General features: G+C 28.8%; 2 protein-coding genes across 3 annotated transcripts; both read left to right on the top strand.

The window, feature by feature from the left end:
• Nucleotides 1–904: 904 nt before the first annotated feature.
• LOC128395380 (uncharacterized) lies at nt 905–10,622 on the top strand. Its single transcript, XM_053355798.1, has 5 exons — nt 905–1,124; nt 5,196–5,339; nt 5,454–5,837; nt 8,756–9,061; nt 9,151–10,622. Exons 2-5 carry the CDS (start codon nt 5,268–5,270, stop codon nt 10,051–10,053), a joined length of 1,665 nt encoding a protein of 554 aa, XP_053211773.1. The 5' UTR covers nt 905–1,124; nt 5,196–5,267; the 3' UTR covers nt 10,054–10,622.
• A 4,475-nt stretch (nt 10,623–15,097) lies between these two features.
• LOC128395093 (homeobox protein XHOX-3-like) lies at nt 15,098–18,627 on the top strand. Of its 2 annotated transcripts, none has more exons than XM_053355491.1 (3): nt 15,098–15,261; nt 17,777–17,998; nt 18,133–18,627. In XM_053355491.1, exons 1-3 carry the CDS (start codon nt 15,240–15,242, stop codon nt 18,453–18,455), a joined length of 567 nt encoding a protein of 188 aa, XP_053211466.1. In that variant the 5' UTR covers nt 15,098–15,239; the 3' UTR covers nt 18,456–18,627. The 2 variants fall into 2 exon arrangements, with proteins under 2 accessions (XP_053211466.1, XP_053211465.1); XM_053355490.1 differs by having other exon boundaries at nt 17,777–18,010.
• Nucleotides 18,628–19,407: the final 780 nt, after the last annotated feature.

The raw sequence follows: 19,407 nt of genomic DNA, 5'->3' as shown, positions 1-19,407 counted from the left end.
TCTCTAATTTTCAACTGTTAATTTGTGCTTCTTAATTAGTTAATTAATTGAATTCGGATAAAATGATTTGATTCCGTGTGTGTGTGCATCTTTTTTTCTGGTCATAACAATTAAACTAATCAAGATGAGATTAGTTAAGTGCATCAAATAATTTACGTGATGGTTTAATTGATTGTCAGCTAATCGCTTGATGACAATGATCATCATTTTATTTGATTAAGAGTAGATTTACAGATCGACATTGAACTACATAACAATTAACTAATTATTGTATTAACAATTAACGATTTTATCTGCCTCGAATTTGTATTAATATGACAAACAAAGAAAATTGATTAACTCATTAATTTCGCACTCGAATATTATTCAGTATCTTTACAGTCGCACGTTCGTTATACTAACAAGTATAGAAGATGATTAAGATAATTAGAGAGAGAGAGAGAGAGAGAGAGAGAGAGAGGGGAGGTTAAGATAGATTTTGTTCGTTGATTTTTATTATTGTGATTTGTTTAATTAGTCAATCGATTGTTGGAAATAGTCTTATTGTGATGAGGTCGAGATAGAACTGAAAATCGCCAGTAATTCGAGTAACAGTTCGAGAGAAAAGTTTTTTTATGCAAATGAGAAAGTGACTGTAAAAGTGAAATGACGAGAAAGAGACATGATGATAATGAAGATGAGGATAAAAAGGTGGGATCAGCTCACTTAATATTCTCTCTCTTCTTTCCATCAATTTTATCTTGTTTCCTCTTAAATCCAACCTCTTACTCTTTTCATCTCTCTCTCTCTCTCTTCTCTCTCTTATCATCGTCTTCCTCGTACTCACTCTAATACAACGACTCCCTCATTTCGGTTTGTTGACAAAAAAGTAACCAATATATAAACAAAAACTTTTCGTTTGTTGTGAACAGTTTCAATTAATACCAATTCCATGAACATTAAATATATTAATTCAGTTTCCAAACAAAAGTTTACCAGAGTTACAGTTAAAAGTATCTTCTAACTTTACCTACTATTCTGTGATTTTTTTCAACATTTTTTGCTCAATTCGAGCTAAGTAGCCAAAAGGAATTGTATCAAATTATCAACGGAAAAGTGATAATCCAATCAACTGACAAAAATACGTAAGTTAATCATTGACTAATTTCCTTTCAATCCAAACGATTCCTTCAATATCATCAACATAACGTTAGAATTACAAGATTATCTCATATATGACAATCTCATCATTTGAAATCTATTTTCATGTAATTATCTCAGTCTTCATATTGTCTTCATGAGTTTCATCCTATTAATCCCTTGAAGTGTCACTTAGATTAGATCATGATAGTTAATTCACAATCGACTGATTGAATCCATGAGAAAATCACAATTAACATGACAAAAGCATCGCAAGAAAATAATAAAAGAGAGAGAGACAAGAAGAGAATCGAAAAAAATTGATTCTAATCAATTGACCTAAATCTAATTACTAAGCTAAATGCATCGTAACGGTTAATCAACTGAAGATGCTGCTGATTACTGGTGATATTTTGTAGGATACAGAAATGATGAAGAAGATGAGGATGATGATATTAGAAGAATATTTTTTTTCTCTACTTTTTTTCTGTTACAATAAATTCCAAATATTGATCAACTAATATCATCATGAAGATTGTAATGTTTCTCGTTCTTTCAGCTATTCGATGTTACAACTTTTTCCTCTAACTTGATTATTATCAATCGATTGATGGTAATCATCATCATCATCATCATTTATTTCAACAGTTACAATTAAGTAATTGTGTTCAGTTATAAATAATATCAACTCAATACCGTTATTATTATTATTATTGAATACAAGGCTTGGTTGAACTTGTCATGTTGATAATGATAACTATTTTTATTGATATGTTTGTATACAATCATGATGATCATGTTATTAAATCTTAATTGTCACTTTACCCGTTACTTTGATTATTATATATCATTAATGTTATTTTAGTGAGTTATCATTAGTTAACTTTCAATTGGGTTCGGTAACAAGATGACAGTTGAACTTAAATATTGAGTCTGAATACAAAACAAAAAAGTTTGAAAAAGAAGAAAAAAGTTTCGATTTGATTATCAGCATCCTCATCATCATCATCTTGTTGATCGTTATTTTTTTTTTCTTCTTCACCTTGAAGATGATGCTTCAGGATAGACACTTTCATGTAGCTGAAAATATCGAAATCATTTTGATATTTGAAAATTTCCCTTTTCTATATTCACTTGAGAATCCAAATATTGATATTTACAATCACAATTTGAACTAAATCAATAATATTCAGTCATCATCACTTGAGGGTCAGTTTGATGATCATGATTTGCTTGACCAGCAGAGAGAGAGAGAGAGAGAGAGATTAACAAATGAGAATCTTGAAAATAATTAGATTATCAGTCCAGGTAAGAAAAAGAGACAAAAGATGATCAAGATGAAGATGATGAAGAAGATGAAGAGAAAATTTTTTCTTCTTTCAAAACTTTTACCTTTTCTTTTCAATTGAAACTGTCAATCAACTAAATGATTATCATGATGATGACGATGAACCTGAACTGATTAACCATGTTATTAGGTTAGATTGTCTTGTTAACCTCTTGATTGTTGTCACAATTTAATTTTTCTTTCTATCAACTTGTTTATTCAAAGGAAACAACAAGTTGGAAAGAGAGAAACAAAAAATTTAGTTGATATAAATTCATAATTTAACTTCCGTGTTAATTGTTGTTACCTTTAAAATTTGAATAGTTAATCATTGGTAAAACAATATTAATCAACTAATCACCAATTCAATTAGTTTAATTGTCTATCTGTCCAAGTGAGTCTCATAGTCAACAATGGTCACTAATTAAACACAAACAAAACTTTCCAATTGCCTGAATCACAATCAGTGGATTGTGATACTTAATTGTTACTGATTGTGTTAATATTAACCTAATCTAAATAATGATAATTAAGTTTTCTTTTATTTTTAAACAACCGTTAAATTATTATTATTGATGATTAACTAATGATAATCATAATTGTAATTGTAACCCAACTCAATGTGAATATAAGGAAATGATTAATAATCTGACTGATTTAGTTGTGAAAACTTTAATTAGAATTGATTTAAATTTGAAACTTTACACTTCTCTTAATCACAATTAAGCAAGTTAATATCCGGCTAATGTCATAATCAATTGTTAATCATCTTAATCAAATAATTATAATAAAGGGAAAAGTTTCCACTCGATAAATTGTCAATAATCAGGTAATCAAAAAAAGTCAATAAGTTGATTGTTAGGCTTAATTGTAAATCTTATTTAAATTGCTGATGATGATAATGATTAGTTTATTATTTTCTTATCCAATTCAAATTTTTAATCATTTCAAATTATATTATCACATTTCCTTCATAGTTTAATTTAGTTTTGTTAGTCCTTTCGTATCTCATTAATCACAATTTACTAATTGTCTACTAATTACATCTCAATATAAATTAGTAATTGTTGGGAATACTTTTCATGGCTTAATTTTTTTTTTTGATTTACTTTTAAATTGTTGTTGTGATCACAATGATTAAATTGTTAGGAACTCATTTAAATAGCTCATCTAATCATATATTAACCTACTAATTGTTGATATGTACTAATCACTACAATTAAATTACAATATTACAATCAAGTAACTTATTAGATTTTCAATTAATTAATCAACAATTTCCGTAAGTTTAATGCTGATTAAGTTAATCTCAATTTGATTGATTAATCAGATAAGATTTTTGATTGGTGGCTTGATTGTTATGATTACAATTAACTCTCTTAATTTACTTTGATTTGATTGTTAATCATCATCATTATCATCAGGAATTATTAATTTCTTAGTGTTAATCAAAAATTGAAATTACAATTTTTTAATTTCTATCTCCTTAATTGTTTAATTGTTACAACAACCATCCAATTACTTCCGGTCTCCTTAACAACAATTAAAACATAATGAGATTAATGATGTTGATAGTGATTAAGATTATGGTAATTTAAATTGTAAATTAATTGTTACAAAGGTTGAAAGACAATTAAATTATTGAAGAAGCAAAAAAAATCAGATCAAACTTCAAGTTCAAAGATTTTTTAATTGTTTAATTACTTTAATTGGAGTTATTGGAATCAAATTAAGGTTAATCATTTAAATTTCTTCTTCATTCACAATTAATTGAGAAATTTAGTTTTCTAATCATAATAATTAAAGGCTAATTATCAACAGAAAATTCAGTCTACTGATCAGGTTGATTGAAACTTAATTGTTGCCGTTGATTTAGTTTGTTTAACTCTGTCCATTGGTATAAATAGATTACCACCATTACTAATTAATTATAATTATGATTAATTAAAAAGGTGAATAAATTTTAATTGTTAGTATAAAAAAAAGTACAATGAACCTTAATTGTGAACAATTTTTGTGACAATTTCTTATATGTTGAAACAATTAAAATCTATTAACGATGAACAATTAAATTTAATGTTTACCATTACGAGAAACTAAAAACTTTCACTTCTTAATTGTGGACAATGGGAAAGATTTAATCAGTTTTAATTGTTTGGCCTGATTTAGATTGTTATTAGAATCAATTGTAAACAATTTAATGAACTTAAATTTTCATCTATTTGGATATGAAAACAACAACAATCAGATTAACTTTTGATAATCAACGATCAACAATTAAGCGATTATCTTAATCATGATTATGTTGATGTTTCTTGTTTCAAATGAATAAAAAAAAATTGTTAAATTGTTGTTGACACATGAAAATTAAATTTAATTGTTGTCCATCAAGATGAAATTAAAAGTTTATAAATAATTAAAAGATTGATTATAATCTTGATTATGTAGAGATGAGGATGATGATTAAAGTAGAGCAATTAACTAATTATCATCATCACGTTATCAATTGTTTCATAACTTTGTATATGAAAATAGATTTCAATTTTTCCCAGTTGATGTTAATTGTTAACAATTTGTTTTAATTGTTGTCAATATAATTAACACCATGTAATAGTAATTAAAATTGATGCATCTTATAATTAGAGATGATTTAAATGGCCAACTGACCATTAAATTGGAAACATTATAACTACAACAATTTAACTAATCAATTGTTTGTGCATGTTAATTTTTTTCATCATTTCTTTAGATTTTCATTAAATAACAATTAAATTAATTGTTGGTAACCAAAAAAAGGATTAAACAATTAAACAAAAAAACGATGAAGATCATCTTGTTAATCACTATTTTTTCAACCTTCTATTTGGATCAAGCTTTATCAGCCTACACAAGGGTAAGCAATTAAATTTAGTGAATGTTAATCCAGTTGAATTTGGAGTTAATTGTCGGTTAATTGTTATTGTTGTTGTTGTTTTGAGAGTAATTAATTTGTTGTTCTTGGTTTTAGGAGAAAAGGTTGATTCGTTATCCTTTCCCTGGGCCTCGGGCTGATGCAGTTCGTGATGAGAATGCTGAAGCTTATGGTGCAGCATCGGCAGGTCCACTTTCACCTCGAGTTAAACGGAAGCCACAATACGAGGAGCTTATTGATGATTATTCAAAGGAAACTTATTCCCAACCTGCCGGACGATCTAATGCCAGGTCATCTTCATCTGGATCACCAGCATCTTCTTCAGCCGCTCAAACTTACCGACCAACCGTAGCCGATCCTTATGCCGAACAGCCTTACCGATCATCTCAACCTTCCGCTTATTCATCATCGTCAGCTTCCGGTTCCCCTGATTCTCGTTACCAATCAGCTGGTTTTGCTTCAAGATCTTCCGGTGAATCGGTAAGTAAAGAAAGAGAAAGAAAGAGAGAGAGAGAGAGAAATACAATAAGAAACAATCAATCTAATTTATAATTAACATCTAATTACATCAATCATCATTAGTCAACATTCAACAATTTAATGTATTAGTTATAAATATAACACGACAATAGAGATCACAGAATCAAGTTAATTGTGATCAATTTTTAATCTACTTGTACCATTAATAGAAACTCAATTTAACGATTTAGGAAGAAAGTGATTAACGAGAAATGATCAATAACAATTTAGATAATAGTCTAAATGATTGAACAATTAGTCTGATCCTTAATTGTTAACAATCTTGACACTTTTTTTTTATATTCAACGATAATTTTAATCATTTTGATCAATCAAATTTCATTTACATAAAATCATAAAATCTAAACTTTTAATTATTAGTTGATTTGATTCAAATGAAAGATTAACCTTGGCCCTTTAACTAATCCAATTAATTTGATTTTCTGTTAATTGTTACAAGTTTCTTGATAGTGAGAACAATTAACTTTTGCTTAATAGTAAAAGGGGTTTAATTAAAGATTTTAATCCAGATTAGATTATCAATTAAACAACATGATAAAAATTAATAACTTCATTTTCATCATCATGATTAAAAAGATTCATTAACAATTAGAGTAACAATTTAATTCTGTTATCGGATTTTACTACAATCGGTCAGTTAACACAATGGAAAAGGTCAATTACAATTAATCATTATTATCACAATTAAATACATAATTAAATCTGATTGTTGAGATATAAGATTAACCGTAACATGATTTAAATCTGTTAACCTTAACAATTAACATCTCATATTGTGATTTACTGACTGATTATCACTTATTTTTAATCACAGTTAAAGTCTAATGATTATTATTATTACAACAATCAAGATTAACCCGATTAACACTGAGCAAATTGATGATAATCAAATTAATTGTTACTCTAATTGTAAACTTGTTTACTTACATCATAATGGACAGAGTTAATTGTTCAACTGATTTTAATCACTTTCACTAGATAACAATTATAATCAATCAAAGGTTAAAATTGATTGCGGTATTTTAGAATCACAATTGTTATTGAGTTAAATTAACCAAACACAATTAAGGATTATTTATGAAAACAAAATTGATTCAATTTTCAATAACTTAATTGTTGTTGTTAATTTCTGTGGCCCTAATCAAGACAATCAAGTTAATCAAGATTAATGATTAACTCTTATCATGAAGTTTGGGTCAGTTAAATGATAAATAACTGACCAAATGATGAAAAAGTTGATTAAATTTGACCAAGAAAATTAGTCGAAGCAATTTAACATTGTTCACAATTTAATGGTAAATAAATTGTTACTTAATCATTTACAATCTATAATTATTATTATCAAACTTACAGTCAACAATTAAGATGATTTTACAAACTGACCTGAAGGGTCAACATTAATATAATAATCTAATGTCATTAATGTGATGACCTTACGATGACCATTAGTAAAGATTTGATTAATTGTGTTTAATATTTTATAACAATTAAGAGTTAATCATTACACTTCAATTTAAATTAAATTGTCACTTTGGTTAAAAATTAGATTAGGAAAAGTTTTCCCTGCTATTAGTTAACAAGAAACTTTAATTACCTTAACACAAACATAACAACAATCAAAAGTTTTACAGTTAATTGGCTGTTGATTTGTTTGATTATTGTGATTAGTTTAACTCTATCATTGTGATAACTGTGAATTTAATCAATCAATCATTTTTTTTTACAAACACCACGTTGATTATGTTGATTAACAGATTGATTATTCGTTAACTGTGAGATGTTAATTAACTATTAACGAAATCAATAGTTTAAGGTAAGAGTAGGAAGCCGAATACAAGAATAAATTAGAAAAAGAAAAAAAAATTAACAAAATCAAATCAATCGGAAGTTTAATCAATTGATCTCGATCAGTGATTCTGATCAAATATTATCGCTCACTATGGTGGACCATTGAATTGCTACTTCTACTAATTTAACTGGATTGATAATCATAATTGATAGTCACAATTAAATAATAATAGCTGCTGATTCACTGTTAACAATTTAACCTGATTAACGGTTGTTTGGCAGAGTGGAAAAAGTAAAATGAACAGATTAGAAAACTTTTTTTTTCGTCTTCGATTCTTAATCAATTCAATTTCGATCAATTTTTTTTTCTTCTCTTTTTTTTGAGGTTAACTGGTTGATGTACTTGCCACTTAAGGATGATGATGATGTTGATGATGATGATAATTGAGCTAAAATTGATTGTGATGATTTCCTGTTATAATCAATTAAAATTGTGTTGACGATAAATCATAAATTGTAATAGTAAAAACTTTTCGGGTGGAGTTACGAGATTAACGATAGTGAACATTATTTAAACACCTTTAGGACAATTTAACTTTGATTATTGTAATTATTGTTTAAAGGAGTGATTAAGATGATTTAGATAATTTTTCAAGTATTAATAAGGGTAAACGGGTTAACAATTAACAGCAATTAATCGTGAATTAAGTTTTCCAAACCAAATCAAGATTAACTGTTGACCTAAACTTGAAAATTAACGTTTTCCAATCAATAATAATTACAATATTGTGTCTCAAGTGTTTCCTTTTAACAGCCTCAGTTTAATTATAAAATTTAAAAGGCAAGTTAATTGTTTGAAGAAAATGTGAAAAGAGAAAAGAAAAAAAATTAAATTCTAATCACAATTAACATTTAAATTCTAATCAAAACAATAGATGGCGTTAGTTGTATTCTAATTCAGCTGATTGATTGTTGTTGTTTATGTTTATGAGAATCTTTTTGATGATTTAATTGTTTTCTTTGTGTTTCGATGTTTATATTTGATTGAATTTTTATTTTCTTTTCGACAGTATGAATCAACTAACCAGAAACAAGGTAAAAGCAAGGAAGAGGCTGAAGAGGAAAAGAAACCAAGCCGATTAGAGCTTCTTTTGGGTCAATCTAAATTCACTTGTAATGGTAAAAAGGACGGTTATTATGCCGACGCTTCTGTGGCCTGTCAAGTTTTCCATTATTGTGTTGGTGGTGCTAAACACTCATGGCAATGTCCCGAAGGAACCGTTTTCCATCAAGTACACTTGAACTGTGTCCCCGCCAGTCAAGACATTTGCGATCAATCTGAGAAATTTTTCGTCGTCAATGAATATCTTCACAAGGTAAATAATTTTTAGAGAGAGAGAGAGAGAGAGAGAGAAATGATTAGGCCTAAGATTTTTAATCCATTTTCTTGTTGTATATAATTTAGCCAATCGACAATGGAGGACCAAACAATAGTGTTCGATACCATCAAAGATACTATCCAGAAGAATTCCTTGGTGATCCATTAGCCGCTGCTTTCCCCGCTGGTTCAGCTCAATCTTATCCCGCTAAGCCCGTTCCTGTTAGCAATGGCGGTGCTGGTTCATCTGCTCCTCGAGCTCCCCAAGGAAGTTACTCTGGTTCATACGAAGATGATTACAGTGGAGAGGATAATCGACAATCTTCACCTTACCGATCACCTCAACCCGCTGCCCAACCACCTCGTCCATCAGCTCCACGAAATCAACCCAATTATGGCCCATACTCACCAAAACCCAAGCCACAAGGACCACCACCGCCACCACCCCAACAACCATCATACACTTTCTCAGCTAAACCCTATTCAGGATCAGGATATGGTTCTAATCCATCTCGACCTTCATACGCCAATGAAGATGGTCCAAATGAACGATCATCCTCATCCTCATCATCATCATCATCATCACCTTATCGACCAACACCTTCACCTTATTCAGGATCAACTCGACCCTATTCTGGATACTCTGTTGGTCCATCATCTCCACCCTATGCTTCACCCGCTCCCTCATCAAATTACTCACCATACAAACCAGTAACCCTTTCAAGCTCATCACCCAACTATGGATACTCACGATCATCACCTTCCCCATCATCAGTCTCACCCTCATCAGCATACAATCCAAAACCAAACGCAGTGCCACCCTACTCATCATACCCACCATCATACTCACCCTACTCATCAAACGCTTATGGTTCATCAGCCGCCTCAGAACGAAACGTTAGACCTTCATCCTATGACCCCCGAGGCTATTCAGCCACATCAAACAAACCATATGGTTACAGTGGTGTCACTTATGAGGAAGATTATTAATCATCTGCTTCATCAAAGTCAATCCATCTCTTCATTATCACATCTCTTCATCATCCTCATCCTCATCTTCATCCAGCCAAGTCATCAAATTAAATCATTATCACCTCAATCACATCTCATTTTCCCGAATAGATTAATCAAAATCTTCAGTTAAAATTTTTGTACAATCTTAAATTACCTGAAGACAATTAACAACTCTAAATCTCTATAAATTAAGCCTTCATCTCTAAACACTTTTTTTGTATCATCTTAAACATTATCAAAATCAAATACTAATGATGAAAATAATGTTTCATAATAACTTATATACTTTTTTAATTGTAATTGTAAACCATTAAAACTTTCCTCTCTCTCTCTCTCTCTCTCTCTGTAAACAATTAACAAACAGCAAACCAATTAATCCAAATGTAACTTCATGATATATCTTGTAAATGCAAGGATATAATTTAATGAAAAGTTAATTTTGTATCAACCTCACCAACTCAACAATTAGTAAAATTTAAATAATCAATCTAAAAGTTAATTGTAAGAAAATTTCTCGAAACAATTAAAGTAAGTAACACCATCTACCGAGTATAATGAATAAAAGTTAAATCATTTTCCCTTTTCGGTTTCAATTAAAGTAACAATTACAATCAAATTGAATAAATTATGTAAATTATATTGATGATTGATTAACCTACAATTAACTAATAACAATAATAACCTTCAAAAAAAAGGTTTACATTAAAATGAAATTTCAAAGTGAAAAGTATAATTTAAATTTAAACCCATTGAAACAATTTAAACAAATAAAATGACTAATTTAATATACAAAATCAATCAATATATATGATCACCTTAACAATATAATATAACTGAATTAACAGATTATCACATATACAAAATGATTACCAGTATATGAACAAGTGATCAATTAAATTCCCCGAGGGCATGGAAACAGTTATATCACCATTATAATAGGGATAGAAAAGTGAATTAAATTAACTGATTGTTGAACATAAGGTGTGATTCTAATCATGATTAACCTTAATATCTGAAGGTGGATTTATATTTTTTCATAGAGGTGAACACTTGATCTCCTTGATTGATATTGACTATCAGATTAAAAGGTTATCATTTATCTGGATCCGAGTAAATTGTTGACAGGGATAAATGGTAACAACAATGAGACGACAATAAGTTTATCTTAATCCAGAGTATTAATACTTGTCCATATTAATTGTATCACTTTGATAGTACAAAAAAAAAGGAGAGAGAAAAAAAATTGAACAGTAAATGAACAATAAATCATTCATTGGATTGACTCTGTCTCTTTATTAACATGATCATTATTAACCATTTTTTTTTACTCTCTAACAATCAACTAATAATCAAGGTAATAGACTGAAAATAACATGGATTAAGTTTGTAAATCCTTTCTCTCTGTGGATATAGATATTCATTAGATTGATCCATTTCCATTTCCACCTTCACCTTTTTTCCGACTCTGAATTTTATCCTTAATCAATTGCGCATTTCCATTAATCTTAATCCTCCTTCCTTATTGTCCACTCTCTCTCTCTCTCTCTCTCTCTCTCTGTAAACAATTAACAAACAGCAAACCAATTAATCCAAATGTAACTTCATGATATATCTTGTAAATGCAAGGATATAATTTAATGAAAAGTTAATTTTGTATCAACCTCACCAACTCAACAATTAGTAAAATTTAAATAATCAATCTAAAAGTTAATTGTAAGAAAATTTCTCGAAACAATTAAAGTAAGTAACACCATCTACCGAGTATAATGAATAAAAGTTAAATCATTTTCCCTTTTCGGTTTCAATTAAAGTAACAATTACAATCAAATTGAATAAATTATGTAAATTATATTGATGATTGATTAACCTACAATTAACTAATAACAATAATAACCTTCAAAAAAAGGTTTACATTAAAATGAAATTTCAAAGTGAAAAGTATAATTTAAATTTAAACCCATTGAAACAATTTAAACAAATAAAATGACTAATTTAATATACAAAATCAATCAATATATATGATCACCTTAACAATATAATATAACTGAATTAACAGATTATCACATATACAAAATGATTACCAGTATATGAACAAGTGATCAATTAAATTCCCCGAGGGCATGGAAACAGTTATATCACCATTATAATAGGGATAGAAAAGTGAATTAAATTAACTGATTGTTGAACATAAGGTGTGATTCTAATCATGATTAACCTTAATATCTGAAGGTGGATTTATATTTTTTCATAGAGGTGAACACTTGATCTCCTTGATTGATATTGACTATCAGATTAAAAGGTTATCATTTATCTGGATCCGAGTAAATTGTTGACAGGGATAAATGGTAACAACAATGAGACGACAATAAGTTTATCTTAATCCAGAGTATTAATACTTGTCCATATTAATTGTATCACTTTGATACTACAAAAAAAAAGGAGAGAGAAAAAAAATTGAACAGTAAATGAACAATAAATCATTCATTGGATTGACTCTGTCTCTTTATTAACATGATCATTATTAACCATTTTTTTTACTCTCTAACAATCAACTAATAATCAAGGTAATAGACTGAAAATAACATGGATTAAGTTTGTAAATCCTTTCTCTCTGTGGATATAGATATTCATTAGATTGATCCATTTCCATTTCCACCTTCACCTTTTTTCCGACTCTGAATTTTATCCTTAATCAATTGCGCATTTCCATTAATCTTAATCCTCCTTCCTTATTGTCCTCTCTCTCTCTCTGTCATGGTCACTCTATCATCTTGGTGATGATAATGTAAAAAATTGAGTGACTTTTTTTCCCTCTCCTTTATTATCATCATAAGTGTCCCCGTTGTGAATCTGGGAACAATTAACTTTAATTGTAACAATATTCATCTCCATTGATTAGGCATAAATGATTGGAAAATGATTATAATGATTACAATCATTTTCCATCATTGGAAAAAGTAAATCAACTCAAGTTTAATTAGTTCCCAATCAACATGGTTAATAAGATGATTGACTGGATTAGTGATTTTATTAGAGCTAAATAATAATAACCTTTACAATTTGATTAACAATCTAAATCATTTCATTGGCAATTTTTTCATTTCCCAAAATTCCCATTGTTTATCCGATAATTTTTTCCTCTATCAACATTATCATCACAATCATCTTCATTGATAAGATTAATACAAAATGATGATGATGATCATCATCATCATGATAATCTCAATGAACCAACCATGAGTTTCAATTCAGTTTGACTCAATTTCCAATATTAAATGACAATAACAATTTCATGATAATGTTGATCATTCCCATTGGAATTACAGTTTCATGATATTTTTATTGCATCAATTTCATCTTATCATCATCATCATCATCATCATCATCCTTATCGATCCTATTATAGGAGATGATGAGGATGATAATCAAGATGATGATAACAATGATGATTTGAACCTAGAGTATAAACTGTACGCATGATTATCAAAACGATTGTCAATCTAAATGATAATCAATTGAAATTAGATTAACAATCAATCATTCATCTTTAATGAAAGGTAATAATTCAATTATAATGATCATGATTAAAGTTAATTGTGTTTTCCAGACACAAATCCAATAACTTTTATCACCAAATTGTTAATTGTGATCATAATGGTCAACCATTTAACCTGAAGTAAAGTTTTGATTTAATTTTACCTTGAAATTTATATATTAATAAATGTATTTGATTTTTTATTGAAGCAATTAAGAGCTTTTAATTGTATTGTTTTAACTTAATTGTGAAAGTATGGGAAATTAATTATTCAAATAGTTAACAATTAACTACAATAATCATCATTATTATCAAAGGGATTATAATCAATCAACTGTTGAGATTTTAAATGATAATTACCTTCAGTGAATTACTCTAATCATTACAATTAGTTGATTAAATTGAATCAAATTTCATTATTTCAATTGATTATCCTAATCATCATCATCAATTAAACAATTATCATATTGTTATATTGTTTTGTTATAAATCAACAATTAACTTAAATTGTTAATCAAATGAATTTCAATTGTATCTCAAACTTGAATCCATATTCATTTGATTAATTGGATAATAAACAATTTTACAATTAATTTAAATTAAGAATAGGAAATTTAAATTTAGCTAGAAACAAATATATTCATGTTAATTGTTATCTTAATCATATTGTGTATTGTACATATTATATTGTTGATTGATTATATTTAATTTTATATATAAATAAATGCTGATGGTAATCAATTGATTGTTATTGGCTAATTTTATGTAATAATTAAATTTACAATATATAAATTCAGTTAACTATATATGGTTATTTATAGACAGGAATCAATGTTAAATAACAACAACAATTTAAAATTGATTATGATAAATGATCGTTTATGTTAATTGTTATAACCAAATCAAGGGAATCAAAATTGTAAACGTATTTATAATTCATACCAATGTGTTAAAATAATCAATACTCTGTGGTTCAATATTGTACAATTAGTTGATTGTTATTACCTTTTAGATCAATTATCTTTTAGCAATTAGCCCATTTACCATTTCAAATTGAAGTATAACAATCAGTTGATTGTTGAACGATTGTTTTTTTCAATATTTCCTTGTAATTGGTTATCAATTTCATTTTTATTCTGAGCTCAATTCTGATTGTGATTAAGTTTCATGTGAGTTTCATTCATGATACTCAATTAATTGATCATGAACTAATCGTTACTGAGAACTGAGGATGAGTATCAAATTAATTAGGTTAAATTGTGGATGATTAGTTGATTAGAGTGTTAATTGTTTTCTCTTCGTCTTGATTGGTGAATTTTGTTATCGATTTTTTTTTGCTAAGTTTCGAATTTTAGATTTTTCTTCTTCTTCTTGTTTACTCTCTAGGAAATCGATTTTTTATTCGATTATCGATATCGAATTGGATTAGAACTGTTTTAAAACTCTCATGTTAACATGAGCCCATTTTACTCAAACTACAGCTCATGGATACATATAGTTGAAACTGTTCGTGATTGTGAAGGATTTGCCATTCAAATAATTGATTTACTAATTGTGTCAACTGATTTTCTTGTTTCAATCATCATTTACTAATAAACTATAGTTTAAAGTGAAACAATTAATAAAAATGGGCAAAGGACCAACTAAAGGTAAGAACAATTTAACTTTGATTTTACAATTTGCGATTTGTATTAATATTATTCAAGTAATTCAACTTTAATTGATTAATTAATAAGTGAATTAGTAAGTTGATTGATCTACTTTGAGTTAATATTGTGGAGTTAGTCTTTGATTTTCTTGGTTCGTGATTTAGATTGAGATTTGTGTTAATTGTTTTAACAATTGAACTATACTTTAATTGTTTTAATTGTTGTTAATTCTCTTGTTGATATGATCTTAATTACAATTTACCTGAATTAAGATGAATTATCATTCGTTTCAATAGTTGACCAAACATTTTGATGACATTATTATTGTCAGTAAACTTTTCTTTACTATTTACCAACAATTAAGGTAACAATTTGTTGATTGTCGTTTGGTTTTTTCTGTTTACTATTTATACAGAAATTATTTATTTATTTATTTATTGTAAATGATTAAAGACAAATAGGTAATCATTGTTATCGTTGTTAAATGTTAACATAAAGGTTTAAGCTTCGTGTTGATGTAACATGAAAAGGATAAAGGATAAAGAAGATGAGGAAGAGGAAGAAGAATAAGAGGAAGAAGAAGAAGATTAATAAAATTAAAGGTGAAATGGATTAGGAAGATTAATCCGAATATCAAAACATATGATTTTTAGTTTGTTTGGAAATTTAATTTTAAATATTTTTCTCGTTTCTTTCTAGTCGGACAATCTCATTTTATTTATTTGTCTTCATTTATTATCAATTAGTGATTAAGATATTTTTAGACTATATTGTTGTGTAATATGATTGTATTATCATCTTTGTCCACTAATCAATTGTTATATTGAGATGATAAAAAGAGGAGGCGGATAATAAGGCGGAGATTAAGGCAGAGGTTAAAGATGAAAATGATGAGGTTAAAGGTGGTGATGACGGTGATGAGGATGGAGATGGTGATGTGATGTTGGTGGTACTGGTAATGTCTATGTTACCATTACCATTGGTATTACCATAACTATGACCATTGTCAACGATGTTTGTGGCCTCAAAGGTACAAAAGGCCAAAGGCACGTGAGTGAAAAACAAGTGATATCAATAAATAGAGAGAAAAGTTTATTTTCTGTTTCTCTTGTCAATCAGTAAAAGGGATTGATCGTAATAGGCCAATTAAATGAAATACTAATAAATCTTAATTTCAACAAACACATAGACTCACACACACACAGAGAGAGAGAGAGAGAGAGAGAGAGAGAGAGAGAGAGAGAGAGAGAGAGAGCACACATACATATCAATATAGAGTAATGATGATAATAATAAGGTAATGAATGAAATGAAATGAATAAAAGTTGACCAATATAAAAACGAAAGTATTGATTACTTAATTTAAAACTATTGACCATTTCGCTGCTTGACCTTTGCAATACAATAGTTTTATCCACAAAGTCAAATCATAGTAAATTTCAGTTACGATGAAATTTACATTCTAATTGTTAGATGATAATTGTTGCTACTCATTCATTGTTATCTAAATCACTGATTAATTTCATATTCTTATAATCAATGTTTCGATTTGTTGAGATTAAGGGAAACGTACATCTAAAGTTTCTTTCAGCAATTGATCATGTCGATATTTGTCTCGATTAGCAAATAATCGGTAGCTCAATTAGTGCAATTAAATTTGATTGTTTTATATTGTATTACGAATCATCGATATGCAGCAATCAAATAGTAACAAAGTTTCTTCCGCCTTTTTAACAAATACGTGTTAAAATTGATTCTCTTTGAACTTTATTTTTTTTTCTTTCTCTCTCCAAATGACCGGATATTTATTTAAAAGATGCGGTGATTGAGAGATGATGATGATGATGATGAGTATCATTAACATCATCTTCTCCTCTATTATCATCATTATCACTTTGAATCCTAGTGAATATTAGCTTGAGACTTGATAAAAGCATCACTTTGGTGTAAAATTAACAGGGATGAAGATGAGTAAAGTTACTTATGATGATGCAAAGAAGATTAAAAGTGATAAAGATGATGATAAAGATGATGATTAGATTAGGTTGTAATGTGATTAATGCTTACAAAATGATGGAGAGTTAAATGTTAAGCCGGAGCGAAATCGAAACTCCAACTTAGTAAAAAGTTTTGTCTTCCAGAGAGTAGTGGGAGTCTCATCTTCATCCTGTCACCCAATCATCATCATCATCATCATCATCACCAACAGCATCTTTCAAGACTGTAGCTAATCAACATTTTGACAGAGATAATTTTTCACTAAGTAGTTTGACAATTAAATCAATTTGATTGTCGTTTAAAAAGTGATCATCACCATTTCTTTGCAAAAAAAACGTTTAACAGTTTAAATCAATTTCCGGAATGTTTGAGAAAATTGCTTGTCTTTAATGACAATTAGAGTAACAATTAGCAGTTAATTTAAGAACACTTTAATCTCTATATGTATGTAATCGATGACAATCAGTTAATTGTTTCTATTTTCGTATGAATCTCTCGTTTCTTTTAAATCGGTTAGAAAAAAGTTCAACCAAAGGTAAACACGATTCAAAGGATAAACAATCGGAATCGACCACTCGACGGTATCGAACTGCGTTTACTCGTGAACAATTAACCCAACTCGAGAAAGAATTTATCAAAGAGAATTACGTTTCGAGACCTCGCCGATGTGAACTCGCCGTTTCCCTCAATTTACCCGAATCTACGATTAAGGTTTGGTTCCAAAATCGGAGGATGAAAGGTAAAGAATTCGGTTAGCATTGAACTTTTTTTTATTCTTTTTTTTTCTCGCCTTGCCAATGTTTCGATTCAGTTACGAATTTACACTTATCCTTATTTACGATCATTCGTCTCCCCCCTTCAAATGTACAATAGATAAACGTCAACGAATGCAATTGACGTGGCCATACCCCGCCGATCCTGCTATCGCTGCTTATATACTTGCGATGGCGGGAATGATTCCCGATCAAGCGCTTTGGATGCGAGCATTGGGCTCAACTTATCCTGGAAATCCTTGTATGATGGGACTTCGAGGTTCGACCAGTGGTTCACCTCCCGTTACAATTGGACCAATAACAACACCGCCAACCTCAACAACTCCTACAACAATTAAAACTGATTGTTCATCTTCATCCTCATCATCACCTAATCATCAACACCTCCAATGGAAATTTGATAAAATTTCAACAAATTTCTAAATTTAAATTCTAAATTGTCTCATCTCAATAATCATTATAATTATATAAATTATTATCATCATCTCATCATTAATCATCTCATTACTATTAAACCATCAATTATTTAACCGATTAAATTAAAAATAAATTATTGATTAATACACGACCGTTAATGGTCAATGAAAAAACTAAAGTTTAACTGGTCAACTTTTTTATTTCCGCCTTTCAAATCAACTGGTCAGTTGGTCAATCAATTGAAAAACACTGACCTTTGACCGAATATCTTTTCTAATGGTTTCACCTCTGTTGATATTGATTGGTCACAGAAGCTGAAAAGATAATCAAATCAACAATTTAACCTTAACAATCAACTTAATTACCTCGGGTCAGTCTCTTTTTTTACTTTCATTAATAATTTTTTTTTTACTCTTCTTTCAAAGTAAACAAACAATTTACTCTTACTTTTTGTAAGTGATTGGTCAAATGTCCACTATCGGGTCCATACCCTTTTTTTACATGTTACCCTTTCACTTTGTACTAAAATAGACCAACAAGTTGAATCTATTTTTGAGCTTGACCATTAAGGGTTAATCTATTAACATTTGAGCTCCAGTGATTTCCACTGGTCAGTGTTATAAAAAAAAGGTATATAAGAATATGTGTCCACTTTCACCGACTGGACAGTCAAATATTTCTAAAGGGAAAGTTTCGGTTATGTTGACAAAAAAGTTTCCATTGAAAAAAAAAACTTTCTCTCATAAAAAGTGATTATTTTTAGCTCGAGAAGAGTCAAGAAAAAACATCTTAATCAGTTGATTGCAGTTTGTAAGTTGAAACTACAATTAAGCTTAATGATTAGCTGATAATGGGAATGTTCATAATAATTGATTTCAATTGTGACAGCAAAAGTAAAAAATGATAATTACAAGTGAATATCCGAATATGTGAATGTTAATTGTTCAAGATAATTGAG

The sequence above is a fragment of the Panonychus citri genome, unplaced genomic scaffold, assembly GCF_014898815.1.
Source record: "Panonychus citri isolate SS breed McGregor unplaced genomic scaffold, ASM1489881v1 Contig00141, whole genome shotgun sequence".
NCBI classification, from domain to species: domain Eukaryota; kingdom Metazoa; phylum Arthropoda; class Arachnida; order Trombidiformes; family Tetranychidae; genus Panonychus; species Panonychus citri.
This window is presented reverse-complemented; position numbering and strand designations above follow the sequence as displayed.